We start from the raw sequence: 13,960 nt of genomic DNA on the forward strand, positions 1-13,960 counted from the left end.
TGGATAACACTTGTTTACCCTCCACCTGAGAGTCGGTAACACCCATTGTTGAATCCTGCTGCCTGTGAAACACCGGGATGACAGTTCGTAGCTGTGTCAGAATTCAAACCCAGGTGAGACAGCTGAGAGGTTTGTGTGTGTATCTCTCACCCATCCTGTCATCCCAAGATAACACCAAAGGAATGCCAAAAGTTGCAACATTCCCCCAATTCAAATGAACCATTTGCAAAAGAAATTCGAGTTTGATGACTTGTGCTTGTTATAATTTGGAGTGTGTACTCATGAGGAAGTTCGAGGGTGGATTTGGCACAGGCCAATTGTGCTCCTTTGTGTTGCATGTGATGTGGATTTTTCACCCAACGTCGTAGTGATGGTTGTAGAATTCTGTAGGTTGTTGTGGAAACTTGTCCTCCTCGAAGATTCAGCGTCTCGCCGACTCGGTTTTGTGATGTATCGTGTTAAGTAAACCACAGACTCCATTAAAATCAAATGTGCACAAGTAGTTTTTCTTTTGTACAATTTATTTCTAATCTATCCACGAGTTCAGCGTCTCATCCGCGCTCCCCCACGATTGCTCTCATATATATTGTTGTGGTTGACCAAATTCGCAAACCACCATTCAGGTCCCTTAGGTGAGATATCTCGGTAAGTATATGTGTAGTTAGGCCCAAACCCGTTGTCTAGAGGGAATAAATGTCATTCATGCGTGCTGCGACTCTTCAGGATAGCCGTTTTTCTTTTACTATCTTTATTTTGGACCAACCGCCATTATTACCACCACCAACCACGTCTCAACAGTCATCACAACATCAACCACCCACCACAACGCCGCTTCACCACAACAGCCACGACCTTTACCGTCACACCTCGCAACCGTCGCATCGCCACCGTTCTTGCGCCGCTGGTGGGTACCGGTACTGGACTCGTGCAGGGCGCGCACCGAACAGCGTGTACAAAACATCACGGACTTTCCGCAGAAAAACGGATCAAAAACGACTCACGCCCACTTTTGTTCCGTCCAATCGGTGAGCGAGGGGCGATTTGGCCCCGCCTCCAGGGCGTTGGAGGGCGGTCGCTATATGCAAATTCATGGATCAAAAAGCATTCACGCTCACTTTTTCTCGGGCCAATGGGGAGCGAGGTGAAAGGTCGAAGGCAGGGGGTCAAAGGCGAAGCCACGGGGCTTATATAAGCGGCTGCGTTAGTCAGAAAGGAGGTGTGCGTTGGAAAGAGTGAGTTCGGAGTTCAAGAGAGTCGTCGGTGGAGCTGGAAGGAAGTTGCGCGTTGGAACGAGCTGTGCGTTGGAACGAGTTGTCGGCGGAGCTGTGGAGAGGTGGCGGCGGCGAAGACGGACGAGGGGGTGCTCGCGTCGGTGCCGGGAGCTGAAGGCGGGAGGCCGACGGCGCGACCTGGTCGAGGTGGAGACGCTCGTCGCGGGACCCGAGACAGAATAAAAATCCTCCTTTCCCCGAGCATCAGCAACCCCCTCCTGTTTCCCCCCGCGCTGAGATAGTGCGACAAAAGGGGGCCCCCTTCCCACCCCCTACCAGACACTGTCCGCGAGGCCCGCAGAGTTGGGGCACCATCGCCACTTCGCGCCTCATCATCAGACGGGTAGGCCCGACCCGGTCTCGGCCCCAGGCCCGCCTCATCCTTGAGGGTGTTCTTTTTCTTGGTTTTGGGTATGTGTTGTCGGCGCCGTCTGTGAAGTAGAATTGTATAAGTGTTGCCGTGTGCTCGGTAGTCGGATAGCTCTGCATTGTGTCTTCGCTTTTACATTTGCTTTTTGTGTAAAATTGCATTGTGTTTCTTTTCCTTTTACATGTGCTTTTGGTGGAATTGTATATGTGTGCTTTCCGTTCATCGCGAATAAATGTTACTTTATGCTGAACTGTTTTCCCGCTTCGCTTCGTCATTTCTTTCATTGAATCCCCATCTTGCTTCACGTAAAGGGTTGGTCCTGGGCTAAGACGCCCGATAATTAATCGAACCGTCGAGGTCGACGAATAACACCGCTCGGTTATCCCGATAGTACGGAACGGGTCGCTTAAGTGGCCCGTGTCCGAAGTCGACCTGCGGCGAGGTGCGATCGCCCGGTCTACCCTCCGTGTGGGTACTTAGGTGGGTCGAATTTGGCGAGCAACCCTATCCCACGCGGGGGCCGATTGGCTCGATCGCGGTGAGACCGAAAAGTCCACCCGTGACTGGTTCCCGGCGTTAGTCCGAGAGGGTCACGACTGGATTGTCCGTCCGGTGGGCGACGTGCCGCGATTCGAGTTACGTGGCCGTCAGCACGCCGGCGGGCGCGAATCCGCGACAATATATATACCATTTGAGAGTAGAGAGGGCTTTTTTAATAGCAAAGAACAGAAAGTACAGCTTATCAGCCCGGTCACCTTGTACTGACAAAAGAACCAAACATTGTCCACAGTGGCAAAGAAAGACAAGATTATAAGTAGGTGGTAGGCCTTAACAATTAAATAATAGAACAGTAGAGAGTAAAAAATAACAAACACTTTGACCTCGTCAGACTGAGGCAAGGGTTACTTGTCTAAAGAGTAATAATTTCCCCAACACAAGCAACAATTTGCACATCCATTGGGTTTCCCAAGCAAGGGGAAAGTCACTTAAAATTGTGAAGCAAGCAATGTTTGTTTTTTTTGTTTTCCACAGCAACTTAAACATTTTCATCTCGAAGTTTGTACACACGACAGCTTGGCATCAAGAAAAGGTAACTTCTGCTCAAAATGCAAAAAAAAAACCAGATAAGTGCTCAATGTAAACTGCAGAACTCAAACCAAGAGGAACCATTTCTTTATCCCCCACCAACTTCGTTGGTTGGCGGGGGATAATTAACCGACAAATCTTAGAAGCATTTGCGATGCACGATGAAAGGCCCAGATTCATCGTACTCCTGTTTGGTGATCCACATTTGCTGGAAAGTGGACAGGGATGCCAGGATGGAACCTCCGATCCACACAGAATACTTTCGCTCAGGAGGAGCAATGATCTGGAAGGAAATGAACGATCAGAGCCCAAAGAAGAAAACGTAGTAGATTCAAACGGGAGAAAACATGGGAAAACCAGAACGGCACTTGGGACAGCACATACCTCCGCCAGGCTGAACAGTTTATGTTTGGTATCCCACAGATAAACCAGATCTGGATTTGGACCTGCAGCACAATCTAATCGGCTCATGGTCACCGGCAAACTCATCCACCCAGGTGTCATAACTCATCCAGAACTTTTTGAAATCTCATGCCACGTATCGTTTTTGGCCCAATCTCTTAATGGTGAAGAATCACTTATAATATTAATGTTTCTGGATCTCAATCTTCACCAAAATCTAATCACTTGGTCCATGGCACACACGCAAATTATCCACAAAATCGACAGAATCCATCGAAAACGTTTTGAGATATCGTCATCAAACACAAACAGGGGTTAAAACATAACTTCCTTTGGTGGCGGAGGTAAATATTACAAAACCCTACCTTGATCTTCATTGTGGGTGGTGCTAAGTCAACCATCTCCTTCTGCAAACGGTCAGCAATGCCCGGATACATGCTGCTCCCTCCAGACAGCACGGTGTTCGCATACAGGTCTTTTCGGTTGTCAACATCACACTTCATGATGGAGTTGTACGTCGATTCATGAATTCCAGCACTCTCCATACCTGAGGTATGAATCATTTGATTTCAGTTTAGAAACATTCATGGCCAACCAATGAAGGTGTTGAGATTCACCATTAAACTTACCCATGATGGATGGCTGCAACATCACCTCTGGGCAGCGGAAGCGCTCATTCCCGATGGTGATAACTTGTCCGTCAGGAAGCTCATAGCTCTTCTCAAGGGAGGAAGATGAGGCTGCTGTCTGAATCTCCTGCTCAAAGTCCAGTGCAACATAGCAAAGCTTTTCCTTGATGTCTCGCACGATTTCTCGTTCTGCTGTGGTGGTGAACGAATATCCACGCTCCGTCAAGATCTTCATAAGATAATCTGTGAGGTCTCGGCCAGCGAGATCAAGGCGCTCGACGGCGTGGGGCAAAGCGTAGCCCTCGTAGATGGGCACGATATGAGAGACCCCATCGCCGGAGTCCATCACAATACCCGTGGTGCGGCCGGAAGAGTACAGAGACAGCACGGCTTGGATGGCTACGTACACCGCAGGGGTGTTGAAGGTCTCAAACATGATCTGAAGAAAGGCAACATCTCGCATATTCGCAAAATTGATGAAAACGATTTTCTATTTATGAAATGTCACTTCATATTCCACCATTTCAATAATTTAATTTCCGACAATTTGGAAAAGGAAGTTAAATTTTATTTTAACCTGAGTCATCTTCTCCCGGTTGGCTTTGGGGTTGAGCGGAGCCTCTGTGAGCAACACAGGATGTTCTTGAGGTGCGACACGCAGCTCGTCGTAGAAGGTGTGGTGCCAGATCTTCTCCATGTCGTACCAGTTTGTGACAATACCATGCTCGATGGGGTATTTTAGTGTAAGGATGTCACGTTTACTTTGGGCCTCGTCACCCACATAGCTTTGCTTGTGTCCCATTCCCACCATCACTCCCTGGAATTAAAGACCGTAAGTTAAGTCCATAAAGCCTTTTCCGTACACCCTGCCCATGATGAAATTTGAATCTCCTCACGTGGTGCCTTGGCCGCCCAACGATGGATGGGAAAACCACCCGTGGAGCATCATCTCCAGCAAAACCTGCCTTGCACATCGCAGAGCCATTATCCACCACCAGGGTTGCAACGTCATCATCCATGTCGTATTTCCTTGAGGACAGCATGGAATCTTTGACAAACACCAACATACCTCAAGGCTATCTTACTTGCCAATTATTACACATACACACAAATAGATTTATTATTATTATTATTATTATTCATCAAAACACACGATTCTCACATGGACAATTAAATTATACAAAAAACAAATACCTGTCGCAGGCAATTATTCCACAAACAAGGAGCTACAAAAGTTAAAGTCAAACCGAGGAAAAAACTCGGACACTCGGTGGAGCGCATTACTTGCCACATAATGCCTGATACACAAGAACATATCGGACCCAATACGTTTTCGAAATATCATGTTTCTCTCGTGTTGGCCCGATCTCTCAATGGTGAAGAATCACTGAAAAAATTAAATAATTATTATATCCAGATAAGGATTAGGATCTTCACCAATGTCAAAACAATTCGTCGTGGTAACCTGTCCACCAAGTTTCATCGGAATCCATCCACAACTTAATGAGATATCAAGCCATATATTAGTTTAGCCCTTTCTCTTAATGGTGAAAAATCACTTGAAAATTGTCGCCAGATCCGAAACCGGATCCACAGCAAATCCGAATCAGTTCGTCCTTGCCACGCACCCAACTTGCCCAACAATTTTCATCTGGATCCGTCGAAAACTTTTTGAGATATCCTGCACACAGACAGGCAAACAAACACACAAGACGAAGATGACATTGTGCAGAGCATGATACTTGTAAAATGCATAAAACTAATTTCACATCAAAAATAATTAAATGACCAAATATGAAACTCCTCTTCAAATTTCAAGTCAATCGGTTTTAAAGTGAGCATTTTAGAAATCTCACCTAAGTGTTGACCTTTGGCCTGTGTTGACCTTTTGGTCGATGTTGACCTCAAAAAGAATTTTCTTGTTGAATTCAGTGACATGAAATATATATATATATATATATATATATATATATATATATATATATATATATATATATATATATATAAAGTGACATGAAATATATATATATATATATATATATATATATATATATATATATATATATATATATATATATATATATATATATTCAGTGACATTATATATATATAATGAAATATATATATATATATATATATATAAAGCCTGGTGTTGGCGCAGTGGTATGTATATGTATATATATATATATATATATATATATATATATATATATATATATATATATATATAATGTGTATATATATATAATGTGTATATATATATAATGTGTGTATATATAATGTGTATATATATATATATGTATCTATGTATATATATATATATATATATATATATATATATATATAAACCAAGTCGAAAACACCAGGGGGTTGACTCAGCCTGCCATCCTTCCGAGGTCGGCGAAATGAGCACCAGTTGTACTGGGCCCGGTGTATGCCCCGGTTAGAATAGGTGTACCATATCCCTGTGTGTCGTAAGAGGCGACCAGGGTTGCGTCAGGAAGGGCATCCGGCGTAAAAACCTATGCCAAATCATTATGCGGACAACAAAACGACAGTTGGTCCGCTGTGGCGACCCCTAGCGGGAGCAAGCCGAAAGAGGAAGAAGATATATATATATATATATATATATATATATATATATATATATATATATATATATATATATATATATATACATATACATATATATATACATATATATATATATATATATATATATATATATATATATACATATACATATATATGTATATATCCTCTTCAAATTTCAAGTCAATTGGAAGAAAATTGTCAATTTTAGAAATTTGCCCGATGTTGACGTTTTTGTCCTGTGTTGACGTCAAAAATAATTGGTGGTTGAATTCACTTTGCGAATCCTCTTCATATTTCAAGTGAATCCGATAAATGTTGAAGATTTTAGAAATTCCACCTTAGTTGTTGACCTTGGGCCTATGTTGACCTTTTAATCGAAATTGACCTGAAAATAATTGGCTTGTTGAATTCAGCGACCTGAATTATAAATACTCTTCAAATTTCAAGTCAATCGGATGAAAATTGAGGATTTTATAAATACTACCTAAGCTGCTGACTTTTGGCCTATGTTCTTCCTTTTGACAAACTCCACCATGTGCTGAAGTATCGTAAAGAACGGTTGGAAATTGTGACCTGCAGGCGATAAACCGTCAGAGAGGGGGATGGAAACATGACCTCCTTCACCTGGGGTGTCGAGGGTAAATACAGCCATTCATCACAAAATGCCACAGACACGATCAAAGATAATCAAGGTTTGTGAAAACACCATGGGATTTACAAAAATAAATGCACACCACTCTACTGGGCTCAACACAGAGAACTGAACACACCTGTGCCCAGAAAGACAGCTTGAATAAAAATAAAAAATATTCCACACACGAACAATATTCTCAACCATCCGCAATTGAAGTTGTTTTCAAAAATGAAATAAATAAATATTTACTTTAAAATGCAGGAATTGAAAAAATTCTACAAAACACGGAACAAAAAGTCTCTCCACAATTTACAGAAATTATCGATCCAAACAGGTAAGCAGACGTTACACAACCAGTCAATGTGAACAAGTTCATTTCCTGAACGTTCTGCAGAAATAATATTCTGAGTTACCAACCACAACTCACCTGGCCACACCGACCAAAGAGCAATCACTTTCCACAGCAAATATCAAAGAATTTCCAACCTTGGAGATTTTATACACCAACCTTCATGCCCACAGGCAGGATTGTGATTTGACCATATATGGTAAAAAGCAGGAGAGCTCGTCGTTCATTGGTTAAGGCTCACCTGCGGGAAGTTGGCACGGATTGTCTGGTGTGTGCTTCTCTGCTCAAATGTAAAATGCATTTGTGACATCACCAAGTCCTCAGAAACAAAGCATCCATCAGTCAGGTGGCGCCAAAATGCACAAATTAAAGTTGTGCATATGTGGAGACTGCAACTTTGACCTATTTCCTTATCAGAGATGGTTTTGATGAGTAAGTGCACAAACAAACACGAATAAATATTCTTGGAGAAGAGTGAGTGTTCAAAACTGAAATAAAAAGTTGCTTTACAAAAGAAAATATGCAAAGAGGAGATCTCAATGGGATGTCAACTCTTCAATCTGGAGATCAGTGAGATTGTGGCTGTATGGATTGTGTGATTAATTGTGTTGTGGAAATTACTCCTTGGATATTTTTTCATGTCTGTTGAGAATAAGCAAAAATTTATCAAATGTGGTATTGGATGTATTGCTACGATGTTTAGATTGACGAGGTCCACTCCCCACCAGCCCTCGCCCCCCTCCCCCACCAATCCCCAGCCATTATCTGTGTTTAAAAATTGCCATTGCTTCCGACCTTTATTTGATGTGTAAACCTTTGGAATCTCTCTTAAATGGCTCCTTTAGTGCTCGCCAGGCCGGGAAGTGTGGGTGCAGCCACGAAAACAGTGCCCCGGATCACTTGGAAGAAGAGGGGGAGGGGCAGCCAATGTGACAAGTGGTGGATTGGCGGTCCCTCACCCATCAAGTGGGGCACGAATCAATAGCAGCCAAGCAGGGAGATGCTGAGTGTGTCTCTGCTGCCGGTGTGGGCTGGGCGATATAAGGGCATGTCGTGAACAATGGTGGAGCAGATGCCGGGACAGAGTGCTGTGAGAGGGTGCATGAGTTTGCGGAGCTGCTGTGCGACACCATACCCCCACCCAGCCTGACACACCACATCACCTCTCTAAAATCTCGCGTTGTGATCTGACGTCCAGGGTGTGATTGAGTGGGCCTGATAATGAAATTAGATATTTATGGATCGGCCATTCATCGTTGGTTCGTGTGCGCATATGTCAGGGAGTGAGTCAAGGGATTAGTGTTGTTACCCTGCACTCATGAAGTGAAAAGTGGGGTCAAGTGATCGATCATGCCTGTGTGGGTATGTACATGTCCTGTGGGTACGTATGTGTCTCCAACCTCTCACTCCCGGTACCCACCCCCCCCTGTCATACCCAGCTGCTTCTGGACTCAATGTCAGACATGAGATCAGGGCCGTCTCTCTGGACATATCCTGTGCTTTTGATACAGTCTGGCATCCTGCCTTGCTCTCCACATTGTATCCCGATGGCATCCAAGGCTACCTCCCCACATGATTCACTGACTTCCTCGACTTTTGTCACCAATGTGTGACTCTCAATGGAATCCTTTCATCTCCTCTCCCTGTCAAGGCTGGATTGGTCCAAAGCAGTGTTCTGGGACATGTCTTATTCCTGATCTCTCTGACTCCCTGGAAAATCCTCTTTATCTATCTGCTGATGACTCTATCCTCTGCAGTGACATCCCTCTTCGTTCAGACAGGAAGGGGTCATCATCTTTCTCTTTTCAGACCTTGATACAATCAGCAGGTGGTCAATGCATTGCTTGAAATAGGTCTTTCAATCCTGACAAATCTCACACTCTCACTATCTCTCTCTGAAAGAACTGTCTGCTAACCCACTCTTAACCCATCTACTTTCTGAACAATCCCCTTGAGGAACTTCAGTCATTAAAACTCTTGGGTTTCACCAACTGCCATGATCTTTCTTGCCCAAACCACATTTCAAAGTTGGCCTTCCAAGACAGGCTCCGACTGGGCATCCTCCATCGTACAGAGTCCTTCTTTGGCACATCTCAACTTCCAGACACTTACATGTCGTCATCCACAGCTTAATGGAGAACTGTTCTCCGCTCTGGGCTTGCTCCCCACTGATGTGGATTTTTTAAACCCACCTTGTTGTGATCGTTGTCCTCCTGAAGGATTCTAACTGGCCGATTGTGGAATCCTATTTGACTTCAGACAGAGTTTAACGTTTGTCCGATTTGATTATAAAATCCTACAAAAAACCCTATCGACACTGATAAAACTGATGTCCACACAAGTCCTTCCTTGTGAAACAATTTCTTTCCTAATTATACACCATACACTTCTCACCCTTGTACAATGAATTTAAGAATCCCCATTTGTTTGCAATATTATTTGGTTCAATTTCATTTATTCTTACTTTAGTTAACAGTTAGACCAACCCGATTCAATTCCCTACTACATTACATCAGAGAGTTTTATTCTAACTTGGTACTTGGTCAGTTCCAAGGAATACAAGCCACTGAGAAACTATACTTCCTCACGTGCTCGCACTGAGAACAATGTGCCTTTCAAAACATTTTATACTTCGATGAGAGAGAGGTTGGGGGATATTCACCCAGACTGTAGAGGTGTCCTTTAGACAAAAAGCCACTTCGTACATTTTCTAAGCAAAGGTTCATTTATCAGCTCGGTCACTCTGCTCCAGAACAACACATTTCTTATCATTTAGGGCAAAAGTCTTTTGGCCAGAAATGACAGCCAATTCAATTTGCAGCATAAAAGTTACATTTCTGAAACTCCATTTGTTACAATTTAAAATACATTCATATAAATTTTCCCCCCACACCTCCCTACCTTCCATCTTGCTCAGCTTGAGGCCATGGGAACCAAGGCCTTATCGGTTATCGGAATCTCCCTTGATGAAGCTGAATCTATTGGCCCATCATTTTGCCATCCCAGACAAGTTCGTGGTCTCTTTTTTATCACCTTCTTTCTGGTCTTGCACCCTCTATTCTTTCCGTGTCCCCCCCCCCATCCATGTCCCAACCAGACTTCTGTCCACGATCCCCCTTCTGTGAAACACCCAAAATCCAGAAACACTGCTCATCTCCACTCAGTTGTTCCTATTTTTCCCCCTCCCGTGAAACCAACTTCCACATTCTCTTCATTCTCATTTTTCCCTCCAGGTCTTCAAGACCCCTGCTCACTTCCATCTTACATCGTTCACAATCCAAAGCCACGAACTTTTCTGCATCCATTACCTTTTCCCTCCTCCCCTCCCCCCCCCCCCAGCCATCCTTCCTTCATCAAAATTTCTAGGTTTCCCTCCTTCGAGTTTCCTTCTGTATCCATCTTCTTCACCTCATGCATCCTCTCCTGCCTCCACCCATTCCTCCAAACACCCTCTGATTATCCAAGCCTCCCTCAATCTTGGCCGTCCACTCTGTTGTTGGTGTTTCCTCCCTCTCTCCGCTTTTCCTTTTGTATCCTGTTATGCCATGATCCATTCAGTGTACTCTCTCTTCCGTGAGCCTTGACTCTGTGTACAAACCCTTTCGGCCGTGTTGATATGAAGTGTCGGACCCGGACCAGGCAAGAGGAGTGACCGACGACCGTAACACGATGATATCTAATAAATAACATTAGATTGTCTGTCTGTATGTACGTTTGAATTTTTTGCAAAGACTGCTGCACCGACAACCACCAGATTTTGCATACAGAACAAGTCTGCCTCGAAGTTTGTCCTTAGCGTATTTTCATCCACCACGTCAGCGTTCAAAGACCCCGAACACTCTTAATACCTTGAAGACCGTTTAATTCCCAAAGACCGTAAAGACCCGTGAGCCCTCAAAGACTCCGAGGTCCCTCAAAGACCCTGAAGACGCTTCACCACCCCGAATACCGTTAAATACTCTGTCCATCTGTGAAGCCATGTGACAACATGTCTCTTAATTAAGTACTGTTTGAACTTCAGTTGCACCCTGACTCCAGATTCGTCTTTTAAATACGTACAATTGCAATGTACCTTTTAAATCATTCTACCCTTTAGACTATTGAGTCATCTTAGGCCTTTGCAGACCCTTTCGACTCCTAAGATCACAAAAATTCCCAAAGCCTTTGAGACCCTAAAGACCCATTAATACCTCGAAGACCCTTTAAGACCTCAAAGACCCCTAAAACCACTCAATACCCCCTTAAGACCCCAAACAACAACAAAGATATGCAGAAATTCCTGTCCTTGCCTTGTATCAGAGGCAAAACTGGGGTCTCAGTGATGATTCATCCATTGATTGGTCGTCAAGACGCCACCATCTGCCACAGCATCCATCATCCTTGAAAAAGGAGTCAGGAGATGACAATAGAATTAGGATCTGGTCTAACACTTGAAGATGTCTTTCAGTCATGACAAATCTCTCTGTATCTCCTCAAAAGGAGTGTTTGGTAAACCCTCTTAACAATCCTCTTGAATTTAAGTCCCTCAAACCTTTAGGCCTCAGCAACAGGACGGCATCAGCCACAATCGACGTTGGGCAAACCACATGCCCTCAGTTTTTGTTCAAGAGATGCCACACGGTCAGGCTCAGATCCAATCGGGTTTATTCCGGACACCGAAAACAACATCTAGAACAAGATGGAACCAGAACGACATTTGGTGGAGCGCATACTTCTGCCACACAGAACAGTTTTCATTTTGTATTCTGCTGCTCAGCCAGATCTGGATCTGGACATTCACCAAAATCGAATCGATTTGTCCGTTTCAGACACCCAAAAGGTCCACAAAGTTTCGTCTGAATCCAACCATAACTTTTTGAGATATCGTGATCACAGGCAGACAGACAGACAGACAAGCCGGTAGGCCGACATGGGGAGTCGCCGACCCAATAGAACCTGATGCGATGGGCCCCTTCGTTGGCGAATGACCTGAGGATTAAGCACAAGAAAATTTATGATTCCAGCTTCAAGGGTTAATGCTGCAGATTGTTTTTTCGTTAAAATACCCCCACATTTGGAGGTCTTTCGGCCGTTGCTAGGCAACGGAGGTGTCCATAGCAACGGTTCTTTCTCACACATAACTAGGACATACCATGAACCTACCATACCAGTTTCATGTATATCTGACTCATAGTCTCCTAGATATAATGAACTTCGTTTTTTTATTGTTTTCGACCAGGGTTCATTCAAAGTCTATCTTCTACGACAGTTTTCATAGGATCTGGCTTGAAATTTTTGACAATATGGCTGAATGTACTGCCCACAGTCGCTCGTGGCCCGATTTTTGATTTTCGAAAAAATAATTTTTTTTAATGATTTTTCAAAAATTTCAAAGTCACGTTGCTGGGCAAAGGTGGTGTTCAAAGCAACGGTTCTCATTTGCACACAACTAGATCATGGTATGAACCTCCCAACGAAGTTCCATCGAAATCGCCATTGTATTAACTGAAATCGCCATTTTAAATACTGATAATAAGGGGAGGACAAATCTCAAAAAAAACATTTTCGGAATTTTCTTTTTCGACTGGATCGACAACCCAACAGGGCGGAAACCCGAACCTAGCTCAATCCACCTTTGGTGGCGAAGGAATCAACAATATTCACCGACCACACCCAGCGAGCACCCTCTATCGGTGGCCTACTTGTCACAGCAGTGGCGTGTTATACATATCATGACGAACAGACCGTAACACCAACAACAGCACAGGAAATGGGATCCTGAACAGTTCATAACACTGGAACGAACAATCAGAGATTGCAGACCCGTGCCAGGTCTTGTTTTGTGTGGCAAATTTATGGAAGGATGTACAAAATGAAAGGACGTTGATTGCAAATGAAAGGTCTAAATGTTCGAGTTGTAAATGTGTAAAAGTCAAAGGTCGAAAAACTTGTCAAGGTCAAATGTTCTGCAGGTCTGAAGGGATAATGGGTCGAAATGGTCTAAAGTGTCGAAAGGGTCTAAAAATGTTCAAATGGGTCTAAATGGTGTATTTTTAGGTCTAAAAAGGGTTCAGGGTATTTTAGGCTCTTTGTAATCTGAGGCGTGTTCAGGGTTTGAAAGGGTCTTTGGGTTATAGGAAGTTTTCTGGGTCTAAATTATGAAATTTAAGGTTTGAAGGGTTAGAATTGTCTGAACGGGTATAAAGGATGTTGAAATGTCCAAAAAAGGGTCTCAAGGTCAAATGGGTCTCCAGGGTATTGAAAGGTGTGAAGGTCACAATGTCTAACAAGGATGGCAAGGATCTAAATAGTGGAAAGTTGTCTAAGGGTTTTAGGGATTCTCAAGGGTTCAAGAGGATTTCAAGGGTCTTCCACATCTTCGAGTTCGAAATGGTGTAACCGGGTCAATATGGCCTGAGGGGGTCTTCTGGGTCTTAAATGTCTTTGGGGTATTAAGGATCTTCGGGGTCTTAAAGGGTATTAGTGGTGTGGTTTGAAAGTGTCTTATGGATCTCAAGGGTATAAAGGGTATTGTAGGCTCTTTGTAGTCTGAGGGGTATTTAGGGTTTGAAAGGGTCTTTGGGTTCTCGGAAGTTTTTGGGGTCTAAATTATCTAATTTATGGTATTAAGATAATCCAGTTTAA

General features: G+C 43.6%; 1 protein-coding gene across 6 annotated transcripts; it reads right to left on the minus strand.

Annotated features, from left to right (window-relative positions):
* Positions 1–2,331: 2,331 nt before the first annotated feature.
* LOC147025384 (actin, cytoplasmic-like) lies at positions 2,332–7,487 on the minus strand. Of its 6 annotated transcripts, none has more exons than XM_085886326.1 (7): positions 7,415–7,487; positions 5,318–5,439; positions 4,655–4,787; positions 4,336–4,575; positions 3,759–4,197; positions 3,495–3,676; positions 2,332–3,010 (listed from the first exon to the last, which is right to left on the minus strand). In XM_085886326.1, the coding sequence occupies exons 3-7, from the start codon at positions 4,775–4,777 to the stop codon at positions 2,867–2,869; spliced, it is 1,128 nt and encodes a 375-aa protein (XP_085742452.1). In that variant the 5' UTR covers positions 4,778–4,787; positions 5,318–5,439; positions 7,415–7,487; the 3' UTR covers positions 2,332–2,866. The 6 variants fall into 6 exon arrangements, with proteins under 6 accessions (XP_085742452.1, XP_085742449.1, XP_085742453.1 ...); XM_085886323.1 differs by lacking the exon at positions 7,415–7,487 and adding an exon at positions 6,838–6,969 and having other exon boundaries at positions 5,387–5,439; XM_085886327.1 differs by lacking the exon at positions 7,415–7,487 and adding an exon at positions 6,838–6,956.
* Between the last annotated feature and the right edge of the window lie 6,473 nt (positions 7,488–13,960).

This window comes from Eptatretus burgeri, chromosome 6 (genome assembly GCF_056783735.1).
Source record: "Eptatretus burgeri isolate ZD-2024b chromosome 6, Ebu_testis_v1, whole genome shotgun sequence".
Taxonomy (NCBI): Eukaryota; Metazoa; Chordata; class Myxini; order Myxiniformes; family Myxinidae; genus Eptatretus; species Eptatretus burgeri.